Source organism: Girardinichthys multiradiatus, chromosome 11 (genome assembly GCF_021462225.1).
Source record: "Girardinichthys multiradiatus isolate DD_20200921_A chromosome 11, DD_fGirMul_XY1, whole genome shotgun sequence".
Taxonomy (NCBI): domain Eukaryota; kingdom Metazoa; phylum Chordata; class Actinopteri; order Cyprinodontiformes; family Goodeidae; genus Girardinichthys; species Girardinichthys multiradiatus.
The window spans coordinates 1,385,122-1,407,862 of record NC_061804.1 but is presented as its reverse complement, the minus strand read 5'-3'; the positions used below and the strand labels follow the sequence as shown (position 1 = coordinate 1,407,862).

Sequence of the window (22,741 nt, the reverse complement as noted above, 5' to 3'; positions counted from 1 at the left end):
CTTAACCTTATACTCTTATGAAAATGATGGGGAGAATCTGAAATAATGCACACTTTTCCATATTTGGTCCTTGAGCTAATGCTTCATTTTCTCCAACATTAAAAGAGGATCAGAACGATCCAAAAAAAAAACACAAAAAAAAAAAACAGCATTACTGATGAACCACAGCAGAGCGACGGACGTCACAAGCTTTCAGCATCAGGCGCTCACACTGAGGCAACCAAGTTAACACAGCTTTAATATTTGTTCATTCTTGACCAGAACCAGTTCTTCATTCACTTCAGCCAGGTTCATTTGGACTGACTCGTGTTCATAGTTCACCACCTAAATATCTTGAACTAAGTTCACAGCTCCATCAACTAAGTTCTTGTTCTTCTATCATTTGTGTGAATTAAAGTTTATAAACTCCATCTAGGTGACGTTACTTATTAATTAACGTAATGAATACCCTGATGCCTTTATTCTCTCCTGCTGGCTTTGCTCACATTAACTGGATTTCATAATGGTTGAAGTTCCAGAACAGAACAGACATTTTGGACTGAAAGGTGTCTAGTTAGTCTACGTCTGGAACCACTTTTAACTCTCTTATTCCCATCAAGGCGACACAGATGGGATTCAGCTGGAGGTTTTTCTTCCATTAGGCTGTTTCAGCCACAAACCCACAGCTATACTGAAGAACATCTCCTCATGAACGATGAAGCTGTCCTACACAAAAGCAGCCAACCATTTACTGCTACTATGAGGTGAAAATCGACTCAGGTTGTCTGTGTATAACTTTGGTCATAAGGGAGTTGACACACCATGATGTTCCACTTTGATTCCTGGTTCTCCTTCAGCCCATTAGCTGACAGATTCTTCAATTATCTTTTCTGATGTTTCAGTTACTGACCTGCAGGATGGTTGGAGGACCTCAGAGCTGCAAGTTTAAAGAGAGGTGTAACTCATAGGCCTAAATTAGCGGTCTAAGTCCTCACTCATATTTCATGTATTGTGCATTTATGTAATGTTCTATAAAATGCAGGTCTTTCCATGGAAAATGCACATTATAAATGGCTAAAAATAACAATAATAACTATTTATATGTGTCAATGTTAGGCTGAAATAGTGAAAGTGGTTGGCAAAAATAGCACAGCTAGCATAAAAATAAAATCACATGGTTCTACAGTGAGCTCCAATAACCCAATGTGAAAGCCTACCAGCTTCATCTGCGGTTATTTCCAGCCACTGGAGGTTTTCTTTCCATGCTGGTAAGATTTCAGACCTCCGTTTCTTCTGCTTGTGATGCCCTCCAACAGCAGAAATGACGTCCTTGTCTAAGACTGGCGCAGTGTTGGTTACTGGCAGCAGGCCGCCATTTTGTTCCTCGCCATTGTTGGAATGACCGTTAACTGATTTGTGCTCAGCAGCTACCGGGAAGAACGCCTTGATATGACGCTGTTTATACGCACCCTTTAAGGCTGACATGATTTTAAAAAGCTTTACCGTTGGCGGTCGCACAGGGTCAAAGGGTGAAAGGAAGCGGGAACAGACTCAGCGCATGCGCTGTAGCCGACATAAAACCACTTCAGCCGGTGACAACTTTCAGCTTAGCTGCGCCAACTGAAACCAAACTTTTTACCAAACTTTGTTCTAAGTTCAAACACAACACTGACTTCCCCAGATGAAGCTCTGTCATGAAATGTGATTTAATTTCTGATATTAATCTGAATAAAATCAAATGTTACATTCTAAATGTTTTTGGTATTAAATAATTGTAGCGGAGAGAAAATCTAGCTTGGTCTTTGTATTTATGTATTTACAGCATGTCTAAGTGAGGCTCATTGATCCTCAGGAAACCTGTGTGTTTAAGGTTCATTGTCCTGCTGATTAAAGGGAATATTTGCAGAAACCTCAAAGTAGTTAAATAGTTTTCCATGTTTGGACATTTTTATAGCTTTAGTTCAAAGTCTGGAAGTAAAACTAAAACCAGATTGCTAAAGTTAGTAAGTGACAGGGATTCTTGGTCCCGCCACCTTCCTTCTGCTCACCCAGATAGGGATTTCACATTCCTTGAAGCTGCTGATTAATAGAATAACCAGAGAAATGCTGAGTCACTGGTCACTATAGTAATTCCCGCTTTCCTGGGGAGGCTGTTGGACTCCAGAGAACCTCAGTCAGAACCAGTATTCACAGATGGAGAAAACATGGAACAGTGGAGAACCTTCTCAGGAGTGGCTGGCCTACCAAGATTACTCCAAGAGTTCATCGACTCATCCAGGAGGTCACAGAGGAACCCAGAACAACAACTAAAGCACCACAGGCTTCATTGCCTCAGTTAAGGTCAGAGGTCATGACTCAACAATGAGAAGGAGAGACTGGGCAAAGATGGCCTCCATGGGAGAGTTCCAAGACCAGAATTGCTGGCCTAAAAGAATACAAAGGTTCTATAAATAAATAAATGAACGTTTTGAGGTGTCCTAGTCAAAGTCAACCGAGATGCTGTGGCATGACCTTAAAGAGACGGCTCATGCAGAACAATTTCAGTGTGGCTGGATGAAAACCATTCAGCAAAGCAGAGTGGGTCAAAACTCCTCCAGAGTTAAAGACTCATTACCAGTTTTCACAAACGGTTTAGGGGGGGTAATTACTTTCCAGGGCCAGGTAGGTTTGGAGATATTTCCTAACCTTAAAAAAATCATCACTTGAAAATGAATTTTTTATTTACTCCTCGTCAGATGTTCAGAAACTTTTAAATGTGACAAAAACAAGAAATCTGAGAGGGGGTAAAACTTTTTCACTGCTCTGTAGACTCTGTCCTTAAGAAAGCAATGATTTGTCTGCCACCACTACATCTGTGTAACATGTTAACAAAAATTAAAACCAGGACTCATATAAACTGGTTCAGTGAAGCACACCGAACTAAGATTGAAGGAAAAACGATGCAAAGATGGGAAATTCCTGTTGGTTTTACCAAAACAGAGGACTAGTTGTTGACACGAATTTACATCCTTTTAGCCATGCAGAACTGCGGCAGATTGAGCTTTGGACAGGATGACATCAATAAACAGAACTACTATGTTCCCAACGTGACGATCTGCCAGATATGAATGTGAACATCGGCTGTTGCTACAGTAACTGCTGCCTGCAGTGTTACACAACCTACTATTATTAACTTTGAGTAAACTCATCAATGTTCATCTTGGTCGTTATTGTACAGTTGATTGACAGGTTAAAGTTTCCAGATTACGATCCTCCTGAACCAAACATTTTCCTCCACATCTTCATAGAAAGACTGAAGATGTTTCCTTTCTGCACAGGAAGTCTGCGTTGTTGACTATAAAACTTGCCGACTACGTCTAGATTTATTGAGCTAAATCACGTTCCCAGGATAAGACTTCATTTTCAGTCAGTTTTAGTGTTGAAAACAGAAGCCTTTAACAGTATCATTGGTAGGTTAGGGTGTAGTCAAAGCACCGGTTTGGTGATGTCCAGAGAACAATACACTCATCCTTCAGTTGGACTAACCTGGTGTGAATTATAAGCAGACAAGGACATTTTGTGTTAAATTATCTAAATCCTCCTGTGGTTATTTTAGACAACCAGCCTCTGTTTATTCTTCCTGGTCAGATGTTTCATGTCGTCTGATTCTCAGCTTCCTGCAGCTCAGGAACATCATTTGCTTAAAGAAAAGCTGCTAGTGGCTCCAGTAGTAGCGTCTGGTTATTGCTCTGTTTTATACGTCCAGGTGGTCAGGAAGTTACCTGACAGGTGACTTCCTGACCACCTGGACAAATATGGTTTTTGTTGCAGTCGTATTTGCAGTTATAAACGGTTTCTTTGTGTTTAGGACAGTTTGTCTTCCATTAAATCCACATTTAACGACTCCACCCTGTGCAGGAGGAGGTTCTGCTGAGGTAATGATGACACAGAACATGCAGAGACTTTTAAACATCTAACTATATTAGAGATCACAGCAGAAAGTGAACAGAACAGTCCATCCAGCAGTAGCTCCAGCGTAGCCACCATGTGGATCGGACCAACCGGTTCTTTTTACATTCAGTAACCTGAAGAGGAATGGTGCAGCTGCTGATTGTAAACAGATGATGGAGAAGCAGAACTGAAGCTGTCTCCAGCTGACTGTAACATCTTCCACCATAAATACTAGAGAAACACTGAGGTAACACTATAAAGCAACTCTGTTTTCCAGCCTGATTCAGGAAAACTCTGCAGCTTGGTGCTAATCATAGGGAAACCCTGATACTTGGCTCCACTTCTGCGACCTGGAATCCTCAAAGCAATGAAAACAAAACTCAGTCCTGATTTGAAGCTTCAGCAGGTTCTCCACCTGGTTCCCAGAGTCAGCCTCCCAGTTTAGTAACAACCTGCACAGAACTTCTTGAGAAGCAAACAGCTTAATACTTTGAGGAAATGTTCTGGATCTGTGAAGCTGCCTGTGAATACATAAAAACAATAAATATATTACATTAAAAACTAGTTCCTCAGAATGTGGAGCAGCTTCTCCATGAAGGTCTCCAGAAGGACAATCCAACATCAAAGACGTAGGAGAGCCAGCTCTGTTCAGTAGTTTCACACTTTTTTGTTCGGTTCCTGTTTTTATATTCCAAGTGAAAATTAGCCGACTGGATCCACCACCAGAACCTTACATTCCCTCTTGGCGATCTTGTCCACAGACAGCAGCGTTTTGTCCTGCGGAGGCAGGTAGAGTGGCCGGCCGACCGGGGAGCCGACAGGCGGCGTGATAGCTCGGCGCTCCATGGCACTGCCCGTCCTGCACACACACACACACACACACGGTTAAAGGAGTTCCCTGAAAGATGGAACATTCATCTGGTCTCCATGTGTTACCTCATGATGTGTGATCGGGACGGCTGCTGGTGCGAGAAGGACTGGGATCGACCCAGACTGGCCTGGTGTCGGTCCAGCAGGTCTCGCACGGCGGGGCTGGACGGACTATTTTTACCTGACAACACAACAGAAAGCCACGCCACCATCAGTTACTCAGAGGTTCCCAAGGAGACAGCGGAGGCAGAACCTGGAAGCCCAGAGAAACTGGAAGGTTTCTGTGATCTAATTGTCCTAAAACGGTTAGTGATTTTAGACTTAAAAGGACACAGAGAGTGAGAGTAAACTATTGTCTCAGATTTTAAACATACAGGTCCTTCTCAAAAAATTAGCATATTGTGATAAAGTTCATTATTTTCCATAATGTCATGATGAAAATTTAACATTCATATATTTTAGATTCATTGCACACTAACTGAAATATTTCAGGTCTTTTATTGTCTTAATACGGATGATTTTGGCATACAGCTCATGAAAACCCAAAATTCCTATCTCACAAAATTAGCATATTTCATCCGACCAATAAAAGAAAAGTGTTTTTAATACAAAAAACGTCAACCTTCAAATAATCATGTACAGTTATGCACTCAATACTTGGTCGGGAATCCTTTTGCAGAAATGACTGCTTCAATGCGGCGTGGCATGGAGGCAATCAGCCTGTGGCACTGCTGAGGTCTTATGGAGGCCCAGGATGCTTCAATAGCGGCCTTTAGCTCATCCAGAGTGTTGGGTCTTGAGTCTCTCAACGTTCTCTTCACAATATCCCACAGATTCTCTATGAGGTTCAGGTCAGGAGAGTTGGCAGGCCAATTGAGCACAGTGATACTATGGTCAGTAAACCATTTACCAGTGGTTTTGGCACTGTGAGCAGGTGCCAGGTTGTGCTGAAAAATGAAATCTTCATCTCCATAAAGCTTTTCAGCAGATGGAAGCATGAAGTGCTCCAAAATCTCCTGATAGCTAGCTGCATTGACCCTGCCCTTGATAAAACACAGTGGACCAACACCAGCAGCTGACACAGCACCCCAGACCATCACTGACTGTGGGTACTTGACACTGGACTTCTGGCATTTTGGCATTTCCTTCTCCCCAGTCTTCCTCCAGACTCTGGCACCTTGATTTCCGAATGACATGCAGAATTTGCTTTCATCTGAAAAAAGTACTTTGGACCACTGAGCAACAGTCCAGTGCTGCTTCTCTGTAGCCCAGGTCTGGGGAATGCAGCACCTGTAGCCCATTTCCTGCACACGCCTGTGCACGGTGGCTCTGGATGTTTCTACTCCAGACTCAGTCCACTGCTTCCGCAGGTCCCCCAAGGTCTAGAACCGGCCCTTCTCCACAATCTTCCTCAGGGTCCGGTCACCTCTTCTCGTTGTGCAGCGTTTTCTGCCACACTTTTTCCTTCCCACAGACTTCCCACTGAGGTGCCTTGATACAGCACTCTGGGAACAGCCTATTCGTTCAGAAATGTCTTTCTGTGTCTTACCCTCTTGCTTGAGGGTGTCAATAGTGGCCTTCTGGACAGCAGTCAGGTCGGCAGTCTTACCCATGATTGGGGTTTTGAGTGATGAACCAGGCTGGGAGTTTTAAAGGCCTCAGGAATCTTTTGCAGGTGTTTAGAGTTAACTCGTTGATTCAGATGATTAGGTTCATAGCTCGTTTAGAGACCCTTTTAATGATATGCTAATTTTGTGAGATAGGAATTTTGGGTTTTCATGAGCTGTATGCCAAAATCATCCGTATTAAGACAATAAAAGACCTGAAATATTTCAGTTAGTGTGCAATGAATCTAAAATATATGAATATTAAATTTTCATCATGACATTATGGAAAATAATGAACTTTATCACAATATGCTAATATTTTGAGAAGGACCTGTACTTCAACTGGGTCACCTCAAGGCTGTGTACTGTCACCTCTACTTTGTATTCTATACACAAATGGGTGTGAGAGCAGACCACAGGTCCATCATAAAGTATGCAGATGATTCTGTTATTGCTAGCCTTCTTAAAGAGAGTGAAAGCAGCCATGGCCCGGGGACCGATGACCTTGCCCAATGGTGTGATGAGTCTTACCTCTGGTAACACTGGTAAGACCAAAGTTATGATCGTTGATTTCAGGAGGAAAAACCACAAGCACAAAGTCACTTTAATTAAGGACCAAGACATTGAGAGTGTGGAGACATATAAATATAGTGACAATGTGTGTAAAAAAGCCCACCAGCACCGTTTCTGCTTAAGGAAACGTTTTAACATTGACTGAACCATATTGACCATGTTTATTGTGCTTTTATCAAATCAGTTTTATCTTTTTCTGTAGTGTCATAGTTTGGTCATGCAACCTTGAAGGAGAGGAGTTCCCTGCAGCAGATTGTTAAACTGTCATCTAGACTGATTGCAGAGTCCCAACAGTCAGTTGCATCCCTGTACATCAGGCAGGTACAGCAGATAGCCTCTTCTGTCATGTTTTTTATATGTTCTTGTTTTCATTTTGACAGTCCCATTTTTAATTTTAAAGTCTGGCTCTTTTTTTTTTAGAATTTAATATTCTTTTATGATCAATAAAGTGTGGCCCTGAAATTCTCCACTGTGGGATCAACACAGCTTCATTTTGTCTTTTATCTGAAAACCGTTTCTCAGATCCAGCTCCACTGAGCTCCAGGTTCTTCTCACTAAAATCTGGTTTATTTCTTTCCAATGTGGAAGCTCAGCTGTGGGTCAGAAGGCGACACCTAGAAGCCATGCTGGGAAACTGTTAATGATGGCAAAACAAACACTGCACACGAGACTCATGATGAACAAATACTACATGGATTCTATGAGTGGACCGAAAAGCATGGTTTTCACTTTGCCATTTAAAGACCAAACAAACAGAAGTTTCCCCGGCCCAATTCAATAATGGATCAGAGGCTGGCGCCCATCTCCAGCGGTCACTGGGTGAGAGGCGAGGTCCATTCTGTCCATTTCGCTAGTCCATCACAGGACCACACAGAGGCACACCATGTTCTCAGCGCTGAGGGTGATTTAGAGATGAGGCTAACAGACATGTTCTTGGGCTGTGGAGGAACCTGGAGAACCCAGTAAGAACCCAGAGAGGATCCAGGCATGCTCATGGAGAACATGCAAACTGCAGAAAGAGCCCAGGTCAGGATTCGAACCCAGAACCTTGTTGCTGCAAAGCAACAGTGCTAACCACAATCACACTGAGCAGCCCATTATAATAGTATCGATCATTATGATTATTATTATAGGACATTAAAAATTGTGTAGCACAAAGAGAGTTTGTGGCCCAGGAAGTGAATGGGCTTATCGGTCGGTTTCTGTTGGAACTGCTCGGAGCTGCGGCCAGTCAACACGGCATGAAGCAGTGCGCTGCCCGTACCCATACAGCTGCTGACCACACTGGGGTTCCTATATACAGAACCAGTTCACTGCATTGATTTACAGCCAGAGCGTGTGTGGTCTATCAAAATGGTTTGGTGAAAGGGATGAAACGGATCTGTGCCAATCAGGAATGTTCTTCACATTCTGTGAAGTTCCTCTATGTTCATGGAGGAGAACCACATCTGTAGGTCACATGTACCAGAAACAGAAGAAATGGGAGGAGGCGTATAATTTCATGTGTCGTGGTGCTCTTCACATAGGAGGCGGTTCTTACGTGAGAGCGGCCGAGCATCGGGGGGAGGGTTGGAAACCGAAGCTGTGAATTGAAGCTTTAACTTCATGTGCTGACTCAGCTGGAAGAGAAGGAGAGGAAACATCAGGGAAGCTGTGAACATTGGAGCAGACCTGCAGGTGCTAAAAGAAAACCTTCCCAGCAGGTTGCTCCTTGTTTATGGAGGACAAGTCAAACTGATTTATAGACAAAAGTTCATCATCTGAAAACTCAAAGAACTTCAGAACCAGATATTCCAAAACAAGAAATCTAGATTTTATGTTGAAATATGAAAAACAAGAAAGATTACATAATAAATAAAGTAAAATATAACATGAGCATAGCTGTTGTCCGAGTTCTTGTTCTGCAGTGGGCTCCAGAGAACAGAACCATAATGACGGACAGAACCAGGACCAGATTTTGAATTGAGTTTCAGTTTGGAGTGAAGGCCTTTACTGTCTGGGATGGATCCTCACAAATCAGGCCATTTCAGGCTTCAAAACAACAAGATAGTTTTTAAATGAATTCTTTGTTTGTCTGGAAACCAGTGAAGTTTCCGGGGGGACTGGAGCAAAGTGCTCAACCAGGCCCGGTTGAATCATGTCCTGGCAGCAGCGTTCTGCATCAGCTGAAGTTCACTTAGTGACTGAACATGATCTGTGACATTTGGAAAATGAAGATCTCTAGGATGTTCGAGATTTTTGATCTGCTCAGCAGAGGATAAAAATCCTTCAGGTTCTCAGGATCTACAAGAAGGAACTCTGTTTCTCAATCATCTTTAGGAGGTTCCTGGACAACCAGGAACTCTCAGTGTGTCAAGGTGTGACATTTTTGACTTTGTTTTATGGTCTCTTGTGATGGTTTATTTTGTCTAGATGTTTCTATTTTGGTTTTTGTATCATGTTTGATTATTTCCCTTTGCTCCCTGATAGTTTGTTTCCCTCTACCGCCTCCTAGTGTTTGTTGGTTTCCTCTCACCCTTGTTCCCTTGGTGTTGCTTTACTTAGATTAGTATTATTATTATTGTGATTATTATACTTCTGTATCTTCCTTGGATTCTATGTGTTTATTTATGTTAGGCCTCTCCTAGTTTAGTCCCTTAGGTCTAGTTTCTTTAGTTCTAGTTCTCCCTCTTGTTAGGTCAGCTTTAGTTATTGTTTCCATCTTTGTTTGTCCTCATGTTCCCTGCTTGGTTCTAGTTAATTTAGTCAGTTTGGTTTTAGGTTTGTTTACTTTTGTAATCAGGGTTTCCTCCAGTTTCTTTGTCTCCTTCAGTTCTTGGTTAGTCCAGATTTCTTATGCTTCTTTGGTTATTTTATCTTGGCCTATAGTTTGCTTAGGTCTGTGTCTCTTTATTGTTAATTAGTCCCTTCGCCCATGTTTAGTCTATGCATTAGTTTCACCTGTTCCTTCAGCCTCCCTGCCTCCTTGTCACACTTGTTCTTAGTTCCTCTGATTACCTGCCTTTGTCTCCGTCTGTATATTAGTTGGTTTTGTTTCATTGTGCTTTGCTGGTTCCTCTGTTCAATACCCACGTCTATGTGCTGTTTTCACCATGTTCCTGCAGATCCAACTTTGTAAGTTGTGGATTTAGTTTTTTGTTAATACCTGCAGTGTTTTGCTACTTTTTGGAAGAACCTTTTGAATAAAGACAAAGCCTTCCTTTAATCATGTGGCTGCCCAGATCTTGTCTACACTTTGGTCCGACCCAAACTCTGAATGTGACACAGTGAGGTTAATGTCATCAGCAGAAACAGAAACATACATCTGTGTATAATCAGCATCAGTTATTTGGAAGAACATGCTGTTTCCATGATATCGGACCTCATATCTCTAAAAACTGAACTTTATAATAAATAAAAAACCTATTTTGGTTTAGAAATGTAAATTCAGATAATTTGATGAAAGTCAGAAGTTCTTCCCAGGATATGGATGAATGGAACCATAGACAGGCTTGAAGAATGATCAAAATATTTTATTCTTACAAGTAAGCAGAAATTTCTCCCATCAATGACATAGAAATTAAACAGGAGAGAACCAAGATTTCATCCCTGTGGAACTCCATGACCAAAGCTGATGTTATCTGCTGGATAACCAAGAACAATCCTGGGTTTCCTTGTAGCGCGGCAGCAGCCAGACTAACAGAGGTTTAGCTCTATTGATATGGCTGTTCCTTCAGCTTGGAGTAACTGATATTTATTAAAAATTTGTTACTTCAAGGCTGGACTATTGTAATTCTTTACTATCAGGATGTCCACAAAATGCAGTTAAAAGCCTTCAGCTGATTCAAAATGCTGCAGCAAGAGTTCTGATGAAAATTAAAAAGAGAAATCATATTTCTCCTATTTTAGCTTCCCTTCATTGGCTCCCTGTTAAATCCAGAATATAATTTAAAATTCTCCTCCTCACATATAAAGCCCTTAATGATCTAGCTCCATCATACATCAGAGATCTGATTGGTCCATATGTTCCTAACAGAGCACTTTGTTCTCAGACTGCAGGTTTACTGGTGGTTCCTAGAGTCTCTAGAAGTAGAATGGGAGGCAGATCCTTTAGTTATCAGGCTCCTTTCCTGTGGAACCAGCTCCCAGTTTTAGTCCGTGAGGCAGACACCCTGTCTACTTTTAAGGCTAGGCTTAAAACTTTCCTTTTTGATAAAGCTTATAGTTAGAGCAGCGTTCCTGTAAAGAATTTAAATGATCCAAATTTAAAACTGAACCAAAACCTCTAGGACGTTCTAGGCGCCTCACTGCAGGACACAATGGCGCCACCTACCTCGTACAGTCCTGGTTTCAGGATCTGGAAGGAGACGCTAAAGCTCAGAGTGCTTCCTTTGCGACAGTGACCGAGGTTGCTGAGTGGCGTGTGACAAACCACCGGCGCCAGCGCGGTGTCCTCCCCCCGACCACGACCTGGACACATCAACAACTTTACTCAGGCGTTTCAGATGTTGGACAACAAAACATCCTGTTAGAGAAGATATCAAAACCAGAAAAACATAAAGGGTGGAATAACAACACATGAGTGGTTGATTGTGTGAATGCGAGAGCACCCACACATGTGGTTCATGACTGCACCACATCAGGGAAAGACAACCCTGTCTAGATGTTCCATCTCCTCATGTGGACCAAGTTACAAGTCTCTGTAGGAAGCTCTGAAGCTTCTCCAGATTTCTTACTCGTACTCGTCGTCTTCTGCTTTATCCGGGACCGGGTCGCGGGGGCAGCAGATGTCCCTCTCCCCAGACACCTCCTCCAGTTCCTCCAGGGGGAGCCCAAGGTGTTCCCAGGCCAGCCGAGAGACATAGTCCCTCCAGGGTGTCCTGGGCCGTCCCCCGGGCCTCCTCCCGGTGGGACGTGCCTGGAACACCTCCCGAGGAAGGCGTCCAGGAGGCATCCGGTATAGATGCCCGAGCCACCTCAACTGGCTCCTCTCGATGTGGAGGAGCAGCGGCTCTACTCCGAGCTCCTCACCCTATCTCTAAGGGAGTGCCCGGCCACCCTACAGAGGAAGCTCATTTCAGCCGCTTGTATCCAGGATCTCGTTCTTTCGGTCATGACCCAAAGTTCATGGCCATAGGTGAGGGTAGGAACGTAGACCGACTGGTAAATTGAGAGCTATGCTTTCGGCTCAGTTCTCTCTTCACCACAATGGACCGGCACAGCGCCCCCATTACTGTGGCAGCTGCACCGATCCGTCTGTCGATCTCCCGCTCCATTCTTCCCTCACTCGTGAACAAGACCCCGAGATACTTAAACTCCTCCACTTGAGGCAGGAACTCCCCTCCAACCTGAAGAGGACAAGCCACCCTTTTCCGGTCGAGAACCATGGCCTCGGACTTGGAGGAGCTGATCTTCATCCCAGCCGCTTCACACTCGGCTGCGAACCGCCACAGTGCATGCTGTAGGTCTTGGCTAGAGGGGGCCAGCAGGACCACGTCATCTGCAAAAAGAAGAGACGAAATCCACTGGTCCCCAAACCAGACCCCCTCCGGCCCTTGGCTGCGTCTAGAAATCCTGTCCATAAAAGTTATGAACAGGACCGGTGACAAAGGGCAGCCCTGCCGGAGTCCAACATGCACTGGGAACAGGTCCGACTTAGTGCCGGCAATGCGAACCAAACTCCTGCTCCGCTCGTACAGGGACCGGATGGCCCCTAGTAAAGGGCCCCCGATTCCATACTCCTGGAGCACCCCCCACAGGGCATCATGAGGGACACAGTCGAATGCCTTCTCCAGGTCCACAAAACACATGTGAACCGGTTGGGCAAACTCCCATGAACCCTCGAGTACCCTGTAGAGGGTATAGAGCTGGTCCAGTGTTCCACGGCCGGGACGAAAACCACACTGTTCCTCCTGAAGCTGAGGTTCGACTATTGGCCGGACTCTCCTCTCCAATACCCTGGCGTAGGCCTTACCAGGGAGGCTGAGGAGTGTGATCCCCCTGTAGTTGGAACACACCCTCCGGTCACCCTTCTTATAAAGGGGGACCACCACCCCAGTCTGCCAGTCCAGAGGCACTGTCCCCGACCGCCACGCAATGTTCAAGAGGTGTGTCAACCATGACAGCCCTACAACATCCAGAGACTTGAGGTACTCAGGGCGGATCTCATCCACCCCCGAAGCCTTGCCACCACGGAGCTTTTTAACCACCTCGGTGACTTCAGCCTGGGTGATGAAAGAGTCCAACCCCGAGTCCCCAGCCTCTGTTTCCACCAGGGAATGCGTGATGGCAGGATTGAGGAGATCCTCGAAGTACTCCTTCCACTGCCCGATAATGTCCCCAGTCGAGGTCAGCAGTCTCCCACCCCCACTGTAAACATTGTTGGCGAAGCACTGCTTCCCCCTCCTGAGGCGCCGGACGGTTTGCCAGAATCGCTTCGGGGCCAACCGGTAGTCCTTCTCCATGGCCTCACCAAACTCTTCCTAGGTCCAAGTTTTTGCCTCTTCCACCGCCCGGGCCATGACATGCTTGGCCTCACGGTACCCGTCAGCCGCCTCAGGACTCCCACAAGCCAACCACAGCCGATAGGACTCCTTCAGCTTGACAGCTTCCCTTACTGCCGGTGTCCACCACCGGGTTCGGGGATTGCTGTCGCGACAGGTACCGCAGACCTTACGCAGACCATCTCCTCATATGGACCAAGTTATAGCCAAATTAGGCAAATTAGGTCCAGCTGGCTGATTAAAAAACACCAAACAGATCCCTTACCACGTCTCTCCAGCAGCTCCAAAAACCACAACTACGAAGAAAATGTTTCCCTGACACCATGGAGCTCCAGTTTGAGTCTCTGTAGGAAGCTCTGAAGCTTCTCCAGATTTTTTTATTTAGATAAAAATGTTTTCATGACTTCTGCTTTGATCCGATGAGCAAACGGGTCTTTCTGAGAAAAGTTTCAGCCTAATTTTTTCCTGTTTGGGATCAAGAAGGAAAACAGCTTTTTGTCACAGAAAAGGGTGTGAAGGACGCATGTCTCATGTCCTAAACCAACCTGGAGATAGAGGAAAACAGCAAAACTAACTTTCAGCACATAGAACCAATACCGTGTAAATGGACGGAACCGCCTGCCTGCAGGAACTGACCTTCGGGAGTCCAGACGAGCCGGACAGCCAGGAAATCCTGCAGGTTGTTGATCAGAACGTATTTGACCTTGAAGTGCTCCTTGACTTTGACGGAGCTGGGACAGCTGGCGGTCATGACGAACCGGGGCCGGTCCAGACGGATGCTGGGCAGCCTGACAGAGAGAAAAAGCTACGTTATGGAGCACCTCAGTCTTACTGAGACCTGGAGGTCCGATTGCTTAGGGCTTCCAGGTCTCAGTAGCTACCAAGTGTGATTCTCATGGTGCACAATAAGAACTAACAGCAAAACCACGAACCTCAGAGCTCGAAGAAAAAAACTGAATAAGTTTTAGGAAAAAAAACAACATTATTTTCTGTCTTTCAGTGTGTGTTTTTTTGTAAAGAACTAAAACCTGACTGGAATAAACCAAACCTAAATTAAACCAAACCCAATCTAACCCTGAACTAAACTAAAACTAAACCAAACTAAACTAGTTCCTGTTTGGATGCTGCTGGGAGATGGATTAGAGCAACATCTAGTGGTAACCCAGTAATATTAAAGGTGCACCTCAATAAATTGTATATAACCAAATAATAAATATCTAAAGTTTAACAGAAAAATACAAGATTATTATTATTAGGTGTGCACTGATTGTAGTTTTCTGGCCGATCACTGAATACCAATGTTTAAAAAGCCTGACCTGCTGATTCTGATTTTGTTTTATAACACTATGACACTATCAGAGGTTATAAGGTCACAATACACCTTCAAATTCCCAACATATTTTATTGAAAAACATTGAACAATGCTTGTGAAACGAGGCAGTGCGCTCAAATATAACTGAAAAGTTTAGAGCATTGTAGTTCCTTTAGTCCATCATTTTTCACAATTTAGAACGAAATAAAATTTGCACAATAGTTTAGACAAGTAGGTAAGATCGGTTTCACATGTAGGTCTCAGCCGATCTCCCGAAATGAAGGAAACCGGGGCCGATCGATCGGTGCACCCCCAATTATCATATATGATTTTAATACAGAACCGTCTATACAGTTGAAATAAATCACTGTTTAGAAGAGGTCCATGTATCAAATGAGTTCCAGTTTCTGACGATAATGTAGCTGATGAGATGCTGCTGGGCGCCTCAGATGATGTTTGAATGTCTGTGTTTACCTGTAGTGGGTGTAGATGCAGTTGGTGAAAGGCATCTTGGTAGTGGACCACTGCAGCACCGCAACCAAAGGAACCTCAAAACCCTGAAAACACAGAAGAACCCAGACTGAACGTCTTCATGAAGAGCTGCTTTCATAGCTCAGATCCTCTGTTAGGAGATAAAACTCTGATTCAGCTCCTGAGGTTTTAATAACTGAAAACAGTTTGTGTTTAGACCAAATTATTCCATCAATAAAGTTTGTTTAAACAACTGAATTCCTCATTTGGACTTGATGATGTTCCAAGGACTTGATGAAGCTCTGCTGGGACTTATTTCATTAACAGACGGTGAAATGTGCTGCTGGAGTAATTTGGCCCAGAGTAATCCTTCATCCTGCTGGTAAAGATGAGGAAAAGTTCAGTTTTTCCTGCAGCAGCATAATCGTATCCTGAAAAAGGCGGAAAAAGGAAGAAGGTTGATTTAGTTTCTGCTCAGCTGTCTCAGTGTTGATGTGATTGGATCATTTTCCTGTTTCCAGTCAGAGGACAAATGTCCCGCTGTTTCAAAGACCTCATGATGCCAGGGCCTCTAACAGAGAAAAACAGGCCCACAGCATCACTGATCCTTCACTGTACTGAACAATAAGCATCTTCATCCTTAGCTCCAGAGCAGGTTCACCTGGAATGTTGCTGAAATGCTCAATCTGAGTCTGATCTGACCAAAGCTCCCAGGTCCAGTAAGGTCCCTTCACATGTTTATGTTTGTGATGGTAGGACAGAAAATGTTTTTCCTGACACGTCTTCCATGTTAGCTGGCTGCAGGTAGAGTCTGATGGTTGCTATGGAGACTTGTTGACCCTTTGTGCCCCCTTTTTTCACAGCTTTACCAGCAACGGGATCCTCAGGTTGTTCCTCAGCGGACGAACCTCAGTCAGTAAAAACTTTCGTGGATTAAAACAAATAAATAAATGATTGAAAATTAACAGGAAGGACTTGGTATTGAGAATAATAATAAGGTGATAATAATAAAGATGTTTAAACTAAATTTGTAGAAATAAAACCACATTCAGTCAGAATGATCGAAGCCTTTACCCCCCATCCACCCAGAGAGCGTTAACGAGCCCACTGACCTCGTTAGAGTCATCCTGTGGAACGTCATTCAGGTGCAGCTGGAAGAGGAAGTCGTGCTCCTCGAGAGCGCCGAGCATGCTGGGAAGGCGGCAGGCCCTGCTGTCCACGCGGCAGAAAGTCGCCATGCCGACCTCACCGGACTGATGGCTGCAGACGAGGAGAGGAACAGATCTGAGCTCAGATCTCTTGGACCAGCTGCTGACAGAGACCTGCAGCGAACCTGATCCCGGTACGTACCAAACGTTGTCCACCAGCAGCACAGAGCCGTCCGGCATCATGGGAAGGTATGAGGCGTTCAAGTTGGGTAAAATCCGAACGTCCCGGATACTCAGCTCCTCCTGAGAAGATTCATTCAGGACTGAGAGGAAAACAGACAGAAACCAGCCAGAGAGGAGGATTAGACAAATAAAAAGGAAAAACCATTTCCATTTTACTTCACATAAAATCGCAATAAAATACATTGATTTCTGTGGTTGGAACCTCACAAAATGCGAAACCATTCAAGGGTATGAAAACTTTAGAAATTCTGTGAATCCATAATAGAAAAATATTATAAATGCAGCTAAAAGTTAAAATGTCTCTGCGTTGATCAAATCAGAGTTTGAAAAAATAAAACTCCTGGATGTTGGTTCAGATTTATTATCGGAACCAATGAAACAACAGATGCAGAAATCCAACCTTTCAAAACGGCGAGGTGCTTCCCAGAAACGGTCATCTGCTTGCAGCGGACGGCTGGAGGCGGCAGGACGGTCAGGGTGGTGCTTACTGTGGACAGGAGGAACAAACACAGTCATTTCTGGTAGAAATCACCACCCATCAGAACCATCTTCATCATGTGTGTTTCAGCTCCTCCTGGGAAACACTGCCACCTTGTTTCTAAACCTGGTACTACAACGTACACAGGGGCAGATTCAGAAATATTTTCTGGACCAGAAAAAAATCTTTTTAGGAAGCAAATTTCCAAAGTGACCCGCAGTGTGTAAGTTTTAACACAACCCAACAACATGAACTACTATGTGGACAATAATTATACTATATAGACTCATTAAATCCAGACATTTACTTGAGTTGTCCCCAAGACTCCCAGAGACGGGTTATCTAACGGGTTAACAACCCCTAACCTTTTTCTTTATATCCTGAGTGAGCTGCAGCCCCTCCTCATGCTTCCTGCTGCATGTTAACTCGGGGCTTTAATCGTTTAAACCAATCTGTTTCCAGGACGTTTCGAAGACACGGACTAGGAGTCCAGGTTTCAATTTATTGATCCACTGGGTCAAAATTATACATACACCTTTGGGTTCAGTGTCTCTTCTCGAGTTTCTGCAGTCATCAACAAGCTTCTGTCCTGAACTCTACCAGCAAGAACTGGCAGAGTTGATTTATATCGGAAGGCGTAACGGCACAGAGTCCGCTTCTGAGCAGTCCACACATGCTGAACAAAATTGGATCAGAACTACGTGAAGTTCTGATGAGGTTCTGAGATCATTGTCCTGTTGGACCATCCAACTGGGTCCATGTTTCAACCGTCCAGCTGCTGATTTGAGGTAAAGTTGATAAATATGGAGGCAGTCCTCCTTCTTTATTCCATCCACTTTGTGCAGCCCCACAGCATGATGCCACCACCACCATGCTTGACTGCTGGTACACTGTTCTCAGACTGAAAGCCTCACTTTCTCTTCACCCAACATCCTTCTTCTCATTAGCAAACATCTCGGTCTTTGTCTTGTCTGACCATCAAACTTTTCTCCAGAATCTGGATGATCCAGATTCAGGTCCAGCTGGAAGGTGTTGATTCTGGAGCAGGAGCTTCCTTCTGGGTCAGCACCCCATCAGGCTATGTTGATGTTAAACTGGTTTCACTGTGGAAAGTTCATGGCGGGCCTGAACCACAGTGGTTTCTGGGTTGTTCCTGAACATCTGAACCGGTTTCTGTTCATCTGAGGAGGTCAGCTTGGATCTTCTTTGTTCTTCTGTAAAATAGTTTCAACTGATGATCTTCTGCAGATGTTTAGAAGAGACTTTCCCAACTTGTATAAATCTACAGTTTTCCTTCTCGGACCTTCAGAGTTCTTTGGACTCTCCCATAGTTCTGAGTGCTGATTGGTTCAGAGAGTTCTGTTTAACCAATCCTTTATATGCTGCAGAGAGAAACAACAAGCTGAACTCAGTCATGATTTCTGACCAGAAGTTAACGGGCCTTGGCCTCTTCACCTTCAAACACCTTCTAGAACCTTCAGGAACACTAATAAAAATGAAGCTGACTGTATGTAAACTTCTGACCCCGTGGGATTAGAGAAAGTACATTTAAAACCTTTTCCCCAGCGTTTAGAAATCCCTGCAGCTCGGTTCTGGATCCTGATCCGACCCTGGAAACAGAACGGCTGAAATAGATGAAAAAGAAGAGCTTCAGTCCAGGAGGAGAGAAACGTCTGACTGTTTGGACTGAGTGGTCCAGCTGAGGGTTGGTTCAGGTCTGTTTGGGTTCAGCCTTCAGTTCTGAGATGGTTAACACCTGATCTTCAAACTGCTGCTGAGACATGCTCTAACATCCTCAGAATGAGCTCAGAGCAGCTCACCAGGCAGGACAGACGGGTTTCTGTTGCTGGGGAGAAGGTCTACAGGAAACAGAACATTGGTGTGTGTCATACCCTGAGCTTTGAAGGTGTTCAGGTCGTGTCTGAACGTGTGTGTCGGTTCTCGCTGCTGCAGGACGCTCAGGTATCCAAGTTCCTGAACCTCCACCTTCTCTGCTTCCTTCTTCCACACCGTCACCATGACCTGCAGCAGAAAATACCATGAAGCTCAGAACACCCCAGAACATCTACATGAGTTAAACCAGCTTCTCACCAAGCTTCTCACTTAGCTCCATCATTTCAACAAACATGCAGAACCCACCAGGAGAGGTCGGAACCTTCACCTGCAGCAGGAGTTTCTCCTTACCTTGACCTTCAGGGTGTTGACAGGAAGTTTGTCCAGAGAGACAGTGAGAGGGAAGATCACTTCGTCTGTCAGAACCACCGGCTCGTCCAGAGGAGACTGATGGAAAAAGTGGGAGCAGCTTCAGCACAAAGTTCAGAGGTGCTTCACAGCGATGAAGACTGTGAAATAAAACGTGTTGTCTGAAGAACTTCAGCAGAAACGATTCAGATGTTTCTGACACTCTGTCTTCTGAGATCTCTACGCTGGAAACTTGTCATGCAGTTGATGAACATCTCTCAGGATGATCGTATCTCAGGACTTCATTAAGAGATACTGTTCATCTGCTGGAGATAAGAACTAAAGATAAAAGACCTTCAGAAAACCTGGAGAACTTTGGACCAAGACTGCTTTAGGAAACTAGAAAGAACTGAATCAGATCAGGACTTTCCCACAGAGCTGAGTCTGAGAAACAGATCAGATGACACACAAACCCTCTCCAGAAGATCCCCCATATTTTACGAACATTCCTGTACCTGAACAGGCGCCCTGCGGAACTCCCTCAGCGCCGACCCGGATGAGTTGTGGATGAGCAGCGGTTTGCAGTCCCTGAAGCTGCGGCACCGGGAGTCCACTCTGCTGCCGAGGGCCGCGATGGCCGCTTCGGCCGCAGCGATGTAGTCGTCCTCGCCGTCCTCGTTGGCCTCGTCCCCGCTGCTGTGGTAGTCCTGGTGGTGGTTGCCTCGGTGACGGCTGTTCTCACCTGGGCTCACGCTGGCCACGGCGCACAGGGAGCCGGCCAGCTCCCTCCAGGCTCGGCTGCTGGGCGATTCTGTCCCAAAACTGCCTGCTGCAGCATCAGCGCCCCCTGCTGGAAGAGGAACATCATGAGATGTTTCACAGTGTTTGTCCTGTGGAGTCTTTTTGTCGGCTAAGAAGGTTTAAACCCAAATGAAATGAAGCAGGAGAATCTGAACAGAAGCTCTGATGAGAACCAGCTCAGTCCACAGAAACAAGCTGTGATGGTTCTGATGATTGTTTGGTGAAATAGAAACAAAACTAAATGTCTGGAAACCTGAATCTGAAGAAAGGTTCACTAATTATCTAAATATTTCTCCCATCATTCTGACATCAGAAATAACTGAGGTAATATTTGTCTCTTTTCATGCAGGGTTATAAACATCTGCTTGTTTGATCATAAGTTCAGCACCAGAGACCCTCTGAAACTGATCCCAAGAGAAGCACAAGTTCTCTAGGGTTGGTTATGGTTCCTGTGTCAAAGATGGTCCAGCAGGCTCCATCACTGTCAGCAGTTACGTGGCCACCGGTGCAGAGCTTGCCCAGCGTTAGCAGCAGGTGGGTGTCAGTGACAGAGTTAGATGAAGACTTCTGGACAGAAAGAGGAAGCAGAGAAGCCTCTTCTGTCATGGAGAACCACCAAGGAAACCAGAAGGTCAAAAAGTGGATTTCTTTCAGTGAACGAGGTGAAGAAATGAAGCCATCAATCAGAATCAAGTCGGAACTCTGGGCCTGACAGTTTATGGTTCTGATGTGATCTTTTCTGAGGCAGCATTCAGGTTTTCTTCAGCTCTAAGGAACAAATAGAACCATCACTTCCAGGACCTGAAATTCATCTCTAATCATATTCTAACTTATTGGACCCCTCTGGTTCCGGTACTGTTTAATAATAGCGCTTTAATGACGGCGGTGTGTTGTATTTGTTGTGTATTTTATTGACCTGACGAACACGGAAATGATGCTTCCTCCATGTTGTTCTAAAGGGTTCTGCAATAACTGCGTCAGGGAGGTTCGGTCTGACGACAGAACAGCTCTAATACTAAATATTAACATCAGAACCACGAAGACTGAGGCTCCAAAACAGCCAGACACACGGTGAAACCCAAGAACACCGGATCTGATCCGGACCGGGTTCGATGTCTCTCCTCCTCCCATTCATCAGCAGCCCCCCTCCCTCCTTACCGGGGCCCAGTTCGCTCGGTGTCGCTGCAGCATCCCGGCAGCGCAGCACCAGGAGGAAGCGGACCGTCTCGCCCAGGTAGAGATGGCTCCGGCGGGGCAGGCTACGGTACCGGGCCGGGTCCGACAGGTCCGTGATGGGCACCGCCGGGAAATACATGAAGTACTCGCACTGCGACTCCATCATCTGCACCATGGCGACGACCGGAGGAGGCTGAGCGGACCAGGACCGGGAGTCAACGGACCCAGACCAGAACAATCAAATACGTCAACTTCCTGATTCTTTCAAAATAAGAGTCCAGTCAGCAAAATGGGGAGGCTGGTGGATAACTCAACGTCGCCCCCGAGTGGCCATTTTAATTAGGTACATCTGCTTGTCATTAATCTTTAAACTAATCCACTGTGACCCTTTAATAGAATATAACAGAACAGAATAGAAAGTATTTACTCCCTTACAGATTTCTTCTTGCTTTTTATGACACTAAAATGTTTCTTCCTTTAATTTCAGACAAAACATAACTGGAATAAATACGAAAAGATGTTTTTAAATCATCCAAATAATTTACCAAGAAAAAAAATCTATCAAAATCAACTTGACACTGTGCAAAAGTAATTACCTGTTGATTATAAGTGCTGTCAAGCAGTTTTTGTAACTGTAGATTAATTTTAGTCCATTTATCTTTTCGGCATCTCAGTACAGACTTTGATTAGGCCCCTCCAAACCCAGACAAGCGAGCTCTGCAGGCCTTGAAATGTTGTTCTGGGTTCCTATATAACCTCCTGGATGAGTCAATGATGAACTCTTGGAGTAACTTTGCTTTGGTGACCAGTCCTGGGAACGTTCTCCAATGTTCAGTGTTCTCTACATTTCTGGACAATGGTTGTCACTGTGGTTCTCTGGAGTCCCATAGCCTTAGAAATGGTTTTATATGTCTTCCCAGACAGATAAATGTTTCTGATCTGTCCCTGAGATTATAGCAAGAGGTGCTGGTTTTTGAAATGTTTTATCCTTCTTCATGCTGTCAGACAGGTTCTATTTAGGTGAGTTCTTAATCCTTCAGGTTTTGCAGTGATCAGGCCTAGGTGTGGCCAGGCAAATCAAACTCGGTTTTCAAAACAAATAAGTAAAAATGTAGTTTTAGGTGTGTCACACAGTTGGAGCTGTATTTCCAAGTAATAATAATAGTAATACATTTTATTTAGGTAAGGCAAGTTTATTTGTAGAGAACATTTCAGCAACAAGACGATTCAAAGTGCTTTACATGATGAAAAAGTAAATAGCAGTGGCATGACGAAGGTAAGTAGGGAAAAGTTAGACCACAGACTGAACTCTTTTCGAGACTGCACTCGATGCTTTTAGGCACATATTTTCTAAACATAAAATCAAAAGTTTCTCCTTGAAAAAACTCCTTAGAACTGTTCTGACCCATTAGGTGTCTTGATAATGAGGGACCAAGAGTCAAAGCCTTCCTGAATGCTCTGTACCTTCCTCCTAACCTCTTCTATAAGAG

The 22,741-nt window shown here is 44.6% G+C and overlaps 1 protein-coding gene across 1 annotated transcript; it reads right to left on the bottom strand.

The window, feature by feature from the left end:
* Window positions 1-3,918: 3,918 nt before the first annotated feature.
* Window positions 3,919-21,510, bottom strand: trappc14 (trafficking protein particle complex subunit 14). The gene is made up of 13 exons (XM_047379117.1): window positions 21,234-21,510; window positions 19,790-20,121; window positions 19,278-19,373; window positions 18,986-19,115; window positions 17,016-17,102; window positions 16,575-16,695; window positions 16,337-16,484; window positions 15,228-15,310; window positions 14,078-14,229; window positions 11,272-11,408; window positions 8,500-8,578; window positions 4,846-4,960; window positions 3,919-4,768 (listed from the first exon to the last, which is right to left on the bottom strand). Exons 1-13 carry the CDS (start codon window positions 21,424-21,426, stop codon window positions 4,612-4,614), a joined length of 1,830 nt encoding a protein of 609 aa, XP_047235073.1. The 5' UTR covers window positions 21,427-21,510; the 3' UTR covers window positions 3,919-4,611.
* Window positions 21,511-22,741: the final 1,231 nt, after the last annotated feature.